This window comes from Saccopteryx leptura, chromosome 3 (genome assembly GCF_036850995.1).
Source record: "Saccopteryx leptura isolate mSacLep1 chromosome 3, mSacLep1_pri_phased_curated, whole genome shotgun sequence".
Taxonomy (NCBI): domain Eukaryota; kingdom Metazoa; phylum Chordata; class Mammalia; order Chiroptera; family Emballonuridae; genus Saccopteryx; species Saccopteryx leptura.
This window is the reverse complement of record NC_089505.1, coordinates 365,149,591-365,165,174: the sequence shown is the minus strand read 5'-3', so window position 1 is coordinate 365,165,174 and position 15,584 is coordinate 365,149,591. Positions and strand designations below refer to the sequence as shown.

At 45.3% G+C, this 15,584-nt stretch overlaps 1 protein-coding gene across 3 annotated transcripts in view; it reads left to right on the top strand.

Moving 5' to 3' along the window:
- DNAAF11 (dynein axonemal assembly factor 11) overlaps nucleotides 1-15,584 on the top strand; it is a 58,592-nt gene that overhangs the window by 22,848 nt on the left and 20,160 nt on the right. For 2 of the 3 annotated variants that reach the window (XM_066372506.1, XM_066372508.1), the window contains 5 exons: nucleotides 2,277-2,468; nucleotides 5,366-5,443; nucleotides 8,745-8,810; nucleotides 11,760-11,829; nucleotides 12,937-13,032. In XM_066372506.1, coding sequence (XP_066228603.1) covers nucleotides 2,277-2,468; nucleotides 5,366-5,443; nucleotides 8,745-8,810; nucleotides 11,760-11,829; nucleotides 12,937-13,032 — 502 coding nt within the window. The remainder of the gene's footprint in view (nucleotides 1-2,276; nucleotides 2,469-5,365; nucleotides 5,444-8,744; nucleotides 8,811-11,759; nucleotides 11,830-12,936; nucleotides 13,033-15,584) is intronic. The other variant, XM_066372507.1, reaches the window with a different exon arrangement.

Below are 15,584 nucleotides of genomic sequence, written 5' to 3'. Positions count from 1 at the left end.
CGGGTGATGGTTTCCCTGGGCTATTCAGTAGTGGCATTGCCACGCCATCGGTTATGAGCGTCATTCCAACTTTATATGTGTTCATTACCCCACTTTTTTCTAAAGGGTATTAATTTATACACATATAACCTATGCCGGTATCAGATAATAAGCAATTTTAAAACACTGGCCAATCAAATTGGTTATTACATAGCACCTTATATTTAATTTGAATTTCTACAATTACTAGTGAGTTGAACACTTTCAACATCTTCTTACATGCTTATTGGCTATTTAGATTTCTTCTGTTTTGCTTCTACTCAGATCCTCTGGCAATTTTAAATACATTGTAAGTTTTCTTTCCCCCCCTTGCTGACTTATAGTTCTACATTCTGGATGCAATTTCTGTAGTGGTTATGTGCTTTGTAAATATCTTTTCCTAACCTGTCACTTCTCCTTAATTTTCATAAGTGCAGTAAGCGCTTCTGCTCTGTAGAATTCAAAAACGCTTCTGTAGCTGAACTTGTTGTTGTGTTCGTTGGTCTTGTTTATGGAATATTTCATTACCCCAGTGTCGTATTCATCTGTCTGCAATTCACTTTGGACTCTGGTGCTGGGTACTGGGTATGTAGGGTACCAGTCGGGTCCCACACGGCGGCCAGTGGTCTCTACAGCATTTATTCAGGTGTGTCCTTCTCTGCCCTTCCCGTGTGCCCTCTGCTCAGGCATCCACGGGTCCACTCTGGTTCCCAGACTGCTCCATGGGAGTACCTTCTTATGGTCTCACGTCCTAAAGCTTTAAGCTCAGTCTTGATATTTGGTAGAAGATAGTCTCATTTTTTTTTCAAAATTCTCCTGGCTCTTCGTTTTTTACTCTTCTCTGAGAATTTTAGAATCTGCTATTCAAATCCCCCCCCAAATCCCCAGTGTAATTTTGATCGAAATTGCATTTAATTTACATGTTAATTAGGGGAAAGTTGACATCTTTGTGACATTGGTTCCTTTCATGCTGAACTTTGTAGGAATAGGTCTCTTTCTTTAGACCCCCTTCTGAGTCCTTCAGCAAGGTTTTGTGACTTTCTCTACCAAGGTCTCATGCCATCTTTTATCAGATTTATTTTTAAGTATCTTGTAAAATGGAATTTTATAAATAGACTCGTAATTGGTCCATGCCGATGTATAAAGAGACAAATGATTTTTGTATACTGATGTTGCGTTAAACGTCTTGCTGAATTAAAAAAAAAATGCAATACTTAGTCTATAGATGATCCTGTTTTTTTCTAGATAAGGAAACATTTCTTCACAAACAGCAACTTAAAAGTTTATTTTCCAATCTTTGTGCCTTTGCTTGTTATGTTCTCCATGGGGCCACTGTGCCTCCAGAATGGGGTGGGGCAGCAGCAGGGATGTGGTGTCTGCATCTGTCCCTGGCTTCGAAAAAGATGTCCCCGATGTCTCGTCATTACATGTTATGTTTGCTGCGGGGGTCTGGTAGGGTTAAGTGAGTTTCCTTTTATTCCGAGTTGATGAAGAGCCGTCATCATCACAGATGCTGGGTTTTTATGAAATGCTTTTACTGTATCTGTTGAGAGAATCATGTTTTTTTCTATGGATGTGTTGACTCACATTAATATATTTTCCAATGTTAAACCATCCTTGAATTTCTAGAATTAACTCACAGCACTGTTACCATAGAAAGCTGCAAACTCAGAAGCTGTCCGTGAAAAATACAGCAGGTAGAGGCCCTACGTGGAAGATCTTACGTGTCCCATTAGAGAATTCTGGAGCTAGTAAACCTAGAAATAATACACTCTAACTTTCCTGTACGATGCTCTCGGAGCAGTGTGGGGGCTAGGATCCAGGGGCGCAAGACTGGAGATGGGGTGATTGCTAGTTCTCAGTAGTCCCTGAGTTTGTCTGATCATTAGAACCTCCTGCAAAATATCATAAAACACAGACTCCTGGGCCTCCCCCCAAATCTACTGAATTAGACTCTCCTGTGGGAGCCAAGGAGTCTGGACTTTTGGTAAAGCTTCCCACGTGGCTCACACCCAGTGGGGATGTGATCCCCGGAGTCTGAGTGCTGCAGGACTCCGCCTGGTGACAGATGACAAGGGCCTGCCCGCTGCTGTGGCAGTCACTCCTCCAACCTGGCCCGGGTCAGCTGCGTGTCAGACACGCTTTGTCAAGGAAAGACGATAATGCAAGAACAAAGGGTCAGACTTTTAGGGAGCAGCGTGAAGGATGAAACTCACACGTCCACCTCACGTGTTCTGTGTCTCTCTGTCCGCTCCCAGCCCGTCTTCTGGAGAGAGCAAAGGCCACGTCCAGGCACCAGATACACGACAAGGGGACCGTGAAGAAAAGCAGTTAGATAGCAGCGAGGCAGACCTGGAGTTCTGGAACAAACCCTCTTTGTTTACTCCCGAGTCTAGACTGGAAACTCTTAGACACATGGAGAAACAACGAAAAGATGGAGAAAAATTAAGGTATTTAATGTTTCCCATTACTAAGAGCAGGGTAGTCCTCCTTTGTGGACTGTATTTTCATGGTGGCACATTATTTTACTCATTATTTTTTATGTTCAACCTTCGTTAGCTATCACACATAAACTTGGCTTTAAGTTTAGCTAATTGTTGAATTGCATCGGCTAACATTTGTGAGTATCAAATGACCTTCTTTAGAATATTGTAAATGACAGCGTTTTAGGTAGGGTTTTGCGTTGCACGTCTTTAGTTTTGTAACCCCTTTAAACGTGTCGGGGACTAGGAGGGCCTGGGTTAGACATACAGTAGTAGGTATCATGGTACCAGGAAGAAGGCCACTTTGTTCGATGAATGAGTTCCTTTGCATCTTTTAATTTGTAAAATCAATAATCAGAAATTAGTTTCATTAGATGTTACATTTTCCTAATACAACTCTCTTGGACATTTAGCAGTATGCTTTCACTTTTGAATTAGATATAAGCTGTTAGGAGCCAGAATGCTTAAACTGTTATCTTCAGAGTAGCTTTTTAAAAGATAGGCTCTGTGTCCTCCCAGTTCATGCCATCGCTTAAATCTAGCGTGGAAATGCATCACTTTTGGGAATACTTGGAATTCATGAGCTCGGGAATGTGATCAGTTGGCTCTGAAATATAGTAAGAAACGAAAAGAGTAGTAAAACAGAACTCTGCTGCTTTCACAACATTTTCTTTATTAAGTAGGTAGATGGGGAGATATAAAAATGAGAATCAAATTTTGTCTAAAGTTCTTGTTTATAATCTTTGGAAACTGGCACCCTGAGGCCCCTGGGTGCTTTGGGAAGAGGTGTGGGGAGCACCAGGGAATGGGGCCCGGGGGTGACGCCGTCTCCGTGCTCTGAGGGACCTTGGCATGTGCCCAGCTTCTCATCCGTGTCCTCAGCAGTGGGACGGGGACTAGCACACCTGCCCGACCTTCCCACTGCCCACTGTGTTGTGGAGAGAATCAGGTGGGCCAGGGAGTGGAGGAGTGTTTTGAAACGGAAATTCCACATGTTTATGTAATGAGTGCTGTATTTCAAATGTATCTGCACCCACGTCTATCTATGATGTATATGAATTACATTTTCTTGAGCCTGAAAAGGGGAGACAGTTTTCTTTCCCTGACCACCTAAAAAAGCACGCTGACTCGGATGAGAGCCCAGAGCTCTGTTCGGTGCACTGTGTTCTGCCCAAACCAGCGGGTCCCGCGCTCAGGAAGAATGATACAGTTCATGGGAACATCAACTTATTGGACCTGGGGGCCCAGATGAAAAGACAGTGTGAACAAATTTATATTTCAAAGTAAAGTGAATTGACTAAATCAATACTAAAAGAGCGTTAGGGAATCTAGTCAATAATATTGTCATAACTGTGTGCGGCAGTGGTAGTCAACCTGGTCCCTACCGCCCACTAGGGGGCGTTCCAGCTTTCATGGTGGGCGGTAGCAGAGCAACCAAAGTATAAATAAAAACATAGATTTAACTATAGTAAGTTGTTTTATAAAGATTTATTCTGCCAAACAGCGAAAATCCAACATAAAATATTTGGTAAGTGATTATTATTATATGCTTTAACTTGCTGTAACTCTGCTTTATAAATTTTATAAAGTAAAGTGGCTTCCCTACTTTATAAATCACTATTACTGTGGAACCGGTGGGCGGTTAGAAAATGTTACTACTAACAGAGATACAGAAGTGGATGGTAGGTATAAAAAGGTTGACCACCCCTGGTGTACGGTGCCAGGCAGGTACTGGGAATATCAGGGCAACACTTTGTAAAGTAAGTCGTTGTCTAACCACTAGTCTATACACCTAAATCTAACCTAAAATAATACTGAATGTCAATTGTAGTTGAAAAATAAAATTAAATTTAAAAAAAGAACAATAGAAATCCAAGACAAAGAATTGCCTACGATTTTGTCATCTAAACTAATTTGTCCATCTGGTCTTCTAGATATATGCCTATTTTAGTTTTTATATGTTTATACTAATGTTTTAAATACATAGAAATTACATCCTGTATATTTCTTTCATGTTATCTGTGAATCTTCTCCTCTTTGCTCCACTTCTTATCCTCCATTCCTACCCCTTCAGGGTCTCGAGTGTCAACGGGCGTGGGTCGGTTCCACCAGAACTTTCTCTACCCTCTACCATTGTATGAATTATTTCTGCAAATGTAGACATATTTTTTTTTTAATGGACTTCTATTTCATATACTGGTTCTCACTAAATACATCATCAACATTTCTTTTTATCCCTTTTTGGATCAGTAGGTGAAGGGTGGGCACACTTTTAGCTGTGAAGACTCGCCCAGGGGCCCCTACCCCAGCTGGCCCCATCAGTCCTCCATGGGTGGGGGGGTGTTCAGGGCAGCTCCAGGGTTTGGCCGCCATAAATAGTGCTGAGATTAGGCATCCTTTTGCATAGGTCCTTATGTCCCGGTATTTTTATTTCTAAAAAATGAATTCTATTTGGCATCTTAAAAATTGTAATTTTAACTAAAGCAGAAACTGCATACGCAAATGGAGCATTGACAGTGATCTGGGGAAATCATGCATAAAATAGATTGATTTAAATATTAATAGATATTTCATGAAAAGGGTTTTTTTTCCCCCTCATCAAATTATCTCGCAAATTATCTTGGTCCCATTTTTGCTTTACTAACATAAATACAACCACACAGAAATCTGGCTTAATTGTCCATTTCCAGCACAGAATGGACTTCATAACAGTAAATGGTTGATGTACTCACAAATATCTGATTAGTTTTTCTTAAACGGTTTCTCAAAAGTATCAATTACTTAAATATATATATATATATATATATTAATTTATTTTTTCCTCTTCCTTCTGCCCTGTGTCCCCACCCACCCCCAATCCTAAGCGAAAAGAAGAAGGAAGTGAAACCACCCAGGACTTTGGTCACTGAGGATGGGAGAGCCCTGAACGTCAACGAGCCCAAGTACGTGAGGCCACACAGAGGCTTGAAGAAGCCGGCTGTGTGCTGGTGGTCATTCCAGTGCAGGCTTGCTCCCCGGGAGGGCCCCCCGACCTCCCAACCTCCCGTAACAAGCTCCATAACTCCCAGGAAGAATGGCATTTGTGCGCGTTTGAAAGTAAAACATCTGCTATGTTTTCAAATGCATAATGTTACATTTCACTTTCTTGGTATCCAGAAAATGATCTTGACATATGGAAATCTTGGTTATTTATGTATCCCCTGAAACTTTGGACCATCGACAATTTTATGCCTGAGAATTGCCAGTGCATTATTGTTGCGTGGATTAATTTTTAAAACTCTGCCAATGATGAGCTGGCTGAGCACACTGATACATTTCCTATCCAGCTACTCCATGCCCTGGAATGCATCGCCAAGGCATTCAAGAGCTAAGGAAAATATCAATACAAATATCTCCATGAAGTTTGTGACAAAGGAAAAATATTCAAACTGGAAATCCTCAACTATAATGACATATGGTCTACCTTATCTGACTGTCTTAGCATTTACAACTGGAGAACAGGCTCTAAAGGCCTTTTGTAGCCAAAATACAGACCAAAAAGCCTATGGTCTAAATCGTGTTCACTTCCTTTGATTACTCAAAATCTATTTACTTTCATCATTTCCTTTGCTCTGCCATCACCATGATAAAGGCACCTCCTGAATCATTGTCAGGAATCATGTCTTTCCTCCTTAGAGCAACCTTGTGGGGATGGGTAGTGTTTCTTTTCCACACATCCAAACCTGAACCCGAGAGAGGTGAAGTGAGTTGCGCAGGGTCACATAGCTAATAGGTGGTGTATCTGGCTTGCTCATGCTAACCCCATTCCAGTGATGTCCATGGTCAAGTTTCTTTTCTTTTAAAATTTTTTTTATTTAGATGATTAAATTTAACAGGGTGACATTGGTCAAGTAGAGTACATAGATTTTGGGCAAACATCTCCACAACATTTGGATGGTCGATTATGTTGTATACTCATTACCCAAAGTCAAATCATCCTTTGTCACCTTATATTTGTCCCTCTTTTTTTTTTTCTTTTTTTGGTATATTTGTCCCTCTTAATGTCCCTCCCCCCATCCTCCCTCTCCTTTCCTCTCCCCCACACCTCTCCCTCTCCCCCTTTCCCCTCCCCCACACCTCTCCTCCCTCTCCCCCCTCCCCCACACCTCTCCCTCTCCCCTTTTCCCCTCCCCACACCTCTCCTTCTCCCCCTCCCCCTCCCCCACACCTCTCCCTCTCCCCTTTTCCCCTCCCCCACACCTCTCCTTCTCCCTCTCCCCCTCTCCCACACCTCTCCCTCTCCCCTTTTCCCCTCCTCCACACCTCTTCCTCTCCCCCTTCTCCCTCCCCCATCCCTCTTCCTCTCCCCCTTCTCCCTCCCCCATCCCTCCCCCTCTCCCCCTCCGCCCTCCCCATCTCTCTTCCTCTCCCCCCTTCCCCTCCCCCTAGGTCACGTTTCTAACCCCCCCACCCCTAGCCATGCACACACACACCTTCTTTATCCAGCAGGCTCAGTGCAGCACAAGCGTGATCCTGGGCACTGGTGGTGCCACAGTGAACACGGTAGGATTCTGCCATCATGGAGATTAAAGAGCTAGTGGGAAGACATCTCTCTTCTACTATAGCAAGGCTTAGGAGTCCCCCAGAGCCCTCCGTGCCACCAGGAGACCACCATTCCTCTTACCACACTGACCAGTTTACCTGCCCCTAAAACGAACCCCATTTAGGGGGATTCTATAAAGACCTGATAACCCATCTCCTCTGCCACTACCGCCTACTTCTATCACACTGTGGCCACCCTTCCCAACCCTCCTGGGCCATCTATCATTATCCAGGATCTTATTCCCCCATAGCTCTGTTCACCTTCTAACCCAGTTCACTTTCTTCATCCTCTTGGACCCCTATCCACTGTGCCCTGTGGAGCTTAGACTTTGTCAACAAAACCTGGACAACTGCAATGGCCTGTTAAGTAGTCTCTCCGGTTTCCCTCTTGGCCTCCTATCATCTCTCCTGCTCAGCCGAGTAAAGAAGGAACATGGAGGGAAGGGCACACACTGCCTCTCTTTAGGAAAATTCCTGGAAAACTTCACACACACTTTCCTTCACAGAACTAGATCACAAGACCTCATCTAGCTGCAAGGGAGGCTGGAAAACAGAGCCATGTTCCTAATGAAAGTCAGGGGTCCTATTCCTAGTGAAAAAAGGGAGCAGAGAGTGGGGAATGACAGCCGTCTTTGCCATAGAAAAGCTCTCTGAAGCAACCTTTCAAGGACGTATGAAGAAAGAGTTTATGTTGACTGGTTGGGAAATTGGGGAGTAGCAATCAAGGCAGAGGGGCCAGCACATATAAAAAACTTCTAAGGTGAGATGAAAACTGCGTAGGTCATGGGAGCAACTAAAGCCCCACACAGCAGGACTGTTGAAATCAGGGAGAGTGACTGCCCCAAGCAGCAGTACAGCTAAAAGCCAGATCGCTGGCTAATATTACTGTCCTCAAGCAACTAAGCTTCTATTCTTTAATATTGTTGAGTGAGGTGGTAAGTGAAACGCTCAACATACATAGAATGGTTAACCAAGTCGTTCAGAAATGGTAATTCTGAACGGTATAGAAGTGACACCAGGACTCGGCCTCAGGGCAGAGTTGTAATGAGATCCTGCCTCTCCAGGCTCCCCCAGCCCTGGCTGCTCTGAGCCTCCGTCCCCTCCTCTGTGAAATAGAGGTGCTAAGTAGGGCGCAGTGTCTCGGCATTTCCCAAGGTGATAGAAAGGTCAACAGTGACAGGAGGAGAGAGAAGCTGGCAAGGAAAAAGGAGACGAGACTTTAAAACTGAGGGCTAGAGTGTTGGATAAAGGAAGACAAATACAACATGGTAGTTCTGCGTGCATGATTCCAGTGTTTCAGTTTGTCCTAGCAAACCAAGCACAATGGAAAAGACAGCTTTAACCACCAGAGGTCTCCATCTCTGCACCAATGCTAAGTTGTGTGTGTGTGTGTGTGTGTGTGTGTGTGTGTGTGTGTGTAATTTACCTTGAGATTCTCACATTTAAACAACGTAAACAAATAATCTATGAATACACTCTAGGTTTCTGTTGACATGTTTAAATTAACATAGATATTTTATTGTCCAGCTATCAAAATAAGGTTGTCATTGGAAATTATTACAGAATTACTGTGAGATTTCTGTTTGATAATGGGATGTGGCTGGCTATCCAGTGTTGCTAAAGACGCCCGCTTTCCCCCACCCCAAACGCATTGTCCCTCAGGCTTGGCTTCTCCTTGAGAGACGATGAGCAGCGGAACCAGATTATCCTGGACCTGGCTGTGTACAGGTAACGGCACTTTATTCTGGCACTCCTGTCTGTCTTCATTCTCAGCTGCAGTCTCCTGAGCTGGGAAACGTCTTGAAATGAAACTTGGTCTGATATGCAACAGTACCAACTCCTCTCCCGACACCTCTGTCCCCTCCGCCCCCCACTCTTTGATTCCCACCTGACGAACTGTCAGTTTACTTGCACTTGGTTTGTTCCTCCCTTCGTATGTCTCCAGCACCTGACGCTCTGCCTGGCAGCTGCTAAGGACTCAATAGGTACCGGAATGAGTGAAGGAAGGAATGAACGGCCACTGATGATGGGACTCGATGAACACTTAGAAGCACGAATTATAATAAACGTCTTTCTCTTTCTAAGGGCTGTTTTACATGCTCTATTTTGTTTGCTCTCTCAGAACCCGGTGATGTTGGAGGGATTATTATTCTGGAATTATCCAGGAGGGGGTAAATTTTCAGAGAGTGAGTCTTGTCGAAGTCAACACCGGAATTGGAGAAGCCACAACGTGACCCCCCCCCCAGGCCTAGTTCCAACTTGTTTTTTTCAGCTGTGGGAAAGCGCGTAACTTAAAACGGGCCATTTCAAGTATACCCCTAAGGTGATGCATCCATTGCCGCTTCCTATTTCCAGAAAATTTTCAGGACCCCGAAAAGAAGCCCCATGCCCACAGAGCAGTCACACCTTACTTCCCTTTCCCCCGACGACCCTTCGTCAGCTCTCTGCCTCGGCAGATTGGCCTGTTCTGGATATTTCATATAAACTGAATCGCACATGGTTCTTGTGTCTGCCTTCTTTCACTTAGTAGAACGAATTTAGGTTCATCTGTGATGAGACAACCGTTGGACTTTCCCCCTTTCGGTGGCTGAGTGACATCTCACTGCATGGATGCAGGCCTTTTTGGTCATCCCCTCACCAGTTGATGGGCATCTGGGTTGCCCCCACCCTTGGCCACTGAGAGCAGGGCTGAGCTCTTGGTGTGGTCCCCGCTCCTCACAGCCCGCTGCCTCTCGCACACGCCTGTCCACTCTCCTGCCCCCGCGCTGCCTGGTCACCCGCCCTGGGAGAGCTCCCAGCTCGTCTCCCCCGCGGACTTCCTGTCCTCTGGCCCGCCGGCTCCACAAGCCGCCCTTTCTGCTGTTTCTCAGTTAAACCTTCTCTCTTACATCTTGCTCAGGCCTTTCCGTTTTCAGGTCTTGTTCCCGGAGCTTAATGAATGCGTAGTCGCACTCTTCTTAGCTTTGTTGACTGGTTCACCTTCCGCCCTCCAGGGAACACTTCCCTCATCCCCACGCACAGACATTTTCAGAGAACAGTGACACTTCTCTTGTCTACGCAGCTAATTCCTTCCATTCCCGTGGTTCTGTCTAATTATGCTAAAATTCCTTCTCTTCATTGGCACGTGGCGCGGCTGTAGACGTGAAAGGGAAGTTCGTTCATTTGGGCAGGCTTCATCACTGCATATTCTAATGCTCACAATCAGCATTTTAAAATGCAGAGAAATAGTGACTTGGCTGAAGGAGGGAGGTGAAATCTACACCTGGCTCGATTCAACAAATATCTACAGAAGACCTACTACGTGCCAGGCCCTGGGAGACTGCAACTGGCCTGCTCTAAGTACAGTGGCTTCTCCTGTAGCTTCCAGCCCCGAGGGGAGACAGACGCTAGGCAGACAGGCACAGAATATGTCCTTACAAGAGAAAGAGTGCCCTACAGAAGAGGGACGGAGCTCGGGGCCGGAGGGGAATGAGTGTGTGGTTTGGTGGCTTGGGGGCAGTCGGGGACAGTCGGGACGTGAGCACCGAGAATGAGGATGAGGAGCAGCAGCAGCGAGGTCTGCACAGGGCGGCAGGAGGGTGTTTTTAGCAGGAAAAGCAGCACAGGCAAAGATCTTGCGATTGGGGGCCATTGAGCACCTGAGGAGGCCCTAAGCACGACCAAGAATGCCACCCATTCATGTGGTAGATAGTCAACGTGAAGCTTCAGGAGACCTGGACCTACATTTTATTGTCATAGTTTTTATTCAATAAAATAAAATGGTGTTTCATAAACACTCACTATGTACAGGGCACCGTGCATGTGTCTCCATAGCAATCTTAGGGAAGAGGTGCTATTTGAAACCTCATTGTACAGATGAGGAGACTGAGGCCCAGAGAGGTCAAGCAACCTGGTCCAAGGTGACACAGCAGGGAGGCGTGGAGCCTCCATCCCAGGCCGGTGTGACTGAACCAGGGCCTCTAACCCAGTGTCACCTGCCGGCCGGAATGTTTCCGATGTTTCAATCATCACTGCATTTTCTAATGTTCACAATCAGCATTTTAAAATACAGAGAAATAGTTACTTGGCTGAAGGAGGGAAGTGAAATCTACATCTTTCGTGTGTTCAGAAAGTGGAGGAGAATAATTGCTACCTGATCCCGGGGTCACAGCCACAGACAGAGGCTTGCTCGCTCAGCAGGATGTGCCTTCCCAGGGAGAGGGGGAGCGTGGGGGAGATGGTACCCAGCAGCAGCAGCAGCTGCAGAACGGCTTCCGGGGAGGGGAGCTCAGGGTGGGGGTAGCGCAGGCCCAGGCAGAGTGCAGTCAGCGTTCCCAGCTATTCAAGTCGGTCTTAGGGGCTTAAAATAAAATATTCACGAACGAACGTGGCAAGCTGTTTCATGCAAACCTCTGATGGTTCGGGCCTCCGATATTTTGGGGCTAGGGGCACTCAATGCCAAGTGTACTCGTGGGTCTAAAAATGAAATTGCTGATATCCTGAATTTCCTTTGGTGTGAGGATTAACCCAAGGCTAATTTTTTTTCAAGACCCATGTAGCAGTGGAAACTTGAAACTCTCTTCTTTCAAAAGGGTCAGTCCCGGAAGTGCGAGTCTGTATGTGTAAATTCATTTGCAAACATCGTGTTTCTGAAAAGCCACCGGGTTTTCAACCTGTGTGCCACATTGAATTTCCTAGGTATCTGGACACCTCTCTGATCAGCGTGGATGTGCAGCCGACTTACGTGCGAGTGATGGTCAAAGGGAAGGTAAGTGTGACCTGTGGACCGTTGCAACTTCAAAAGCCAGGCCTTGGTCTGAAGGTTAACTGAACGAACTTTGTTTCTTTAACATAATATTACAACAGAAAAGGAGAAATCCAGTCATGGAGCTCTACTTTAGGCACATGATTTTTATGCCGCGGGAGCAGTGTTCAGCAGGAATGGCTGTTGACCACTGTGCAGCTTGATGAAATTAATATTTTTAACCCGTGTCTGCCGGATTGGCACTTTTCCCAGAGCTGACTATGATATATGTCGTAGCCTATGCTTGAAGTTATACTTAAATAATCCACCTCTTTTAAACTTAAATTGTCAGTGGTTTTATTCATAGTGACTGTAATTTCATCATTTTTAAATAGTTTTTGCTAATTCTGAGCATTCATAAGAGGTAGCCTGAGGACTTCACAATGGAACTACGTCGATGTTTCATGAGTAATTTTTATCTACAAATTCTTTATCAGTCGTGATAACATAAACAGGGCAATGAGAGTTTCCTTGTTTGTGATCGATTTCTGTTCTTTAGACTAGTCATTAAAATAGTAAAAATAGTTTATGCATATCAATCCTAGCCCATATGTTTTTTTTCTAGTAAGTCTAAGCACTTAAAAAAAAAAAAAAAGGAGGCCCTGGCCGGTTGGCTCAGCGGTAGAGCGTCGGCCTGGCATGCAGGAGTCCCGGGTTTGATTCCCGGCCAGGGCACATAGGAGAAGCGCCCATTTGCTTCTCCACTCCTCCCCCTCTCCTTCCTCTCTGTCTCTCTCTTCCCCTCCCGCAGCCAAGGCTCCATTGGAGCAAAGATGGCCCGGGTGCTGGGGATGGCTCTGTGGCCTCTGCCTTAGGCGCTAGAGTGGCTCTGGATGCAACAGAGCGACGCCCCAGAGGGGCAGAGCATCGCCACCTGGTGGGCGTGCCGGGTGGATCCCAGTTGGGCGCATGCGGGAGTCTGTCTGACTGCCTCCCGGTTTCCAGCTTCGGAAAAATGAAAAAAAAAAAAAGGAGTGTTGAATTTTAAATTCGTAGTGAGAATACCTACTGAAGTAACCACTCCCTAAGGAAGATGCGCGTACTCCCGTGACGCTCCCTGTTCCTTCTCAGCCGTTTCAGCTGGTCCTTCCTGGAGAAGTCAGACCCGACAGCAGCTCTGCGAAGAGATCCCAGACCACAGGGCACCTGGTGGTCTGCATGCCCAAGGTAGGTCATGCCACGTGGAGCAGTTTCAAGTCTGGACATGTTGGTTCTTGCAGGTACTTGACCTGTCAGGGTGAATTAGGACTTCTGATCAACGTTCTGTTGGTTGAGAAAGCCAGAAAACCTATTCACATCAGCTCAGGCAGAACAGAGACCTAATGAGAACAGAGAGTCAGGACTAGGAAGGTGGCTGCTGGCCAGGAGCTTTTGTCTCTGCAGCCTTCCTACCTCTGCAGACAAGTGTGGGCGGGAGCTGGCTTTTGTAAATCACATGGTTCTTCCAGGCATGGTTCTTCCAGCGTGCCCAGTGCACGGTGATCAGGACTCTCCTCACCTGTAACCGCAGGAGGAGAGGCAGTTGACCTGCTAAGAATGTGTTTGGATTCCAAAGACGGAGCTTACCAGTTTTGTGACTTTGGGCAAATTATGAACTTTTCTCAGCCCCCCTGTCCTAAGTAATGCTAAGAGCAGTAATACACGTAAAGTTCACAGGATAGTGAGCACACAGGAAGTATTGCTGGTTTTGTTTTTCATATTATTTTTATGATATGGACAAGATATTGTTTTAATTACAGCTATTTTTTGTCCATTTGTTTAGACTTAGAGGGAGGGGTGGGATAGATGTGCATTTGTTATGAATCAAAAGAGATCTCCCCATTCCCATGAAACAAGAATTCCTTTGGGTCATGAAGCCAGTTTAGATGAAGAGTCCGAGCCTTTCGCTGAACTCTGGACAAATGGAACCAATCTCTGTTCAAAGAGACGGTAGCCTTTTCTTTTTTTTTAGTTTCTCTTATTTTATCTTTGGTTCCTACTATCTCCTGCCAGGAGCTGTTGGTGGGATGGCTTTGCCCAAGTCACTCTGGCTTCCAATGGGGAAGAATAGATAAGCCAGTTAAAATGGAGGTCTGCTTGTGAAGAGGCCGGGAGATTGGGGCAGGCATGTCTGCCACAAAGGGTAGAAACCTGGTCACCCAACAAGGTTTCGATCATCCAATAATGATTTAATAACCCTTTATTTTCCTGTAGTCAGTTTTGCAACAGATTGATTACGGGTAATCAATTATGTATTTTTACTCGGAGGCAATAAAACAGCAAACACAATTTGTTGTCAAGCAAAATAATAAACACAACGGTGAGAATCTCATTGTCCTTGGTGGCTGCAACAAATTAAGGAAATGCTTCTATGCTAATTAGAATATCCTTTAGGGAAATCGGAGAGATAACTTAATTATCTCAGTACTTTAATGTAGACATTTGTATAACACAAGGATCAGCAGGTTTTGTTTCATTTTCGGAAACTTCCATTCTGACTGGAAAGCCAGAGATTTGATGGAAGCTGCTACTTCCAAAAGGAGATCAAGATGTGATTTGTGTACCTGTTGTTGGGCGCCAGGCAACCAGCAGAAAGCCTTTCCTGTCACAGCTTATGAATCTTTTAAGTAAATACGGTATTCTCTTTCTGTTATCCTTTTTGTGTTTATAGCTGTAAAACTTTCATGTTAAATACCCCTGAGAAGTATGAAAATTCCATCGTCAATACCCTATGTATTTTCACCTGTTACTCTTATTCTCCATCCCTCTGAAGGTTTTGTTGAGGCTTGTTTTCTCTCTGGCTGCTACATACTTTCTTAAGTTTAGTTAAAGGTACCACGACGTATAGCTTTAGTTCCCATTTTGAGTGGAAATATTCCCCCATCCCATTTTCTTAGAGTTTGTGCTTGGCCCTGCGGGCACTTTCTGAAGGGTAGGATCAGACTGAGTGACACGTCCACACACGGTCTCACCGTCAGCAGCCTGGGAGCACTGGACACCCGGTGGCATCACAGGCCAACTTCAGATCTAACTGAAATTCTGCATCCACCGAGGAGCGTGCATGAAGGCATCAAATAAATTCCCATCTAGATCCTCAACTGACAAGTTACAGGAACACTCCAAGAATATGCCTTCATGATTTCCTTTGGGTGTTCACTCAGAATAATTAACTGAGATTAAGGACGTTGTCATGTGAACCGAACAGCAAAATATATTTAGAGCTTCAGTTGGTGAACATATGGCCTGATTCTGTTGCACTGAGCCCGGAGGTGAAGGTCGCGTGTTAAGGTCAATATTCCAGGCCATGGTTCTAAAGACCACAGTCTCGGGCTCCCTTGTTCGTTGGACAGCTATTGTTCAGTGCTTCCTACTCAGGTGTACTTGTCACATGCCCATCATCAATTCCCTTTGAGTCTCTGATTGTTGATTCCAAGTGGTTCTGTGGTGAGGGCTGCTAGTTTTTCCCGTTCCATTCATATGCCCACCCTTTTTAAGTATATTCATTCTCATTCCTAAAACTTCCAGAAGCACCAAACGTTAATTTTCACCTACTTCAACCATCATGACTTCCTTTACTGGGCCTTCCTTCCTGATCCTATGAAGGAACTGTCTGTGATCTACTCACACCCTTCAGTGTCTGTGGGATCCTACTTCCCCGTGCCTTGGAAGGACCATGGTCCCCTTCTGACAGCTCTCCGTTCCTTCCGCTGCCCCATTGCGTCTCCTCTCTCTGCGGGGTC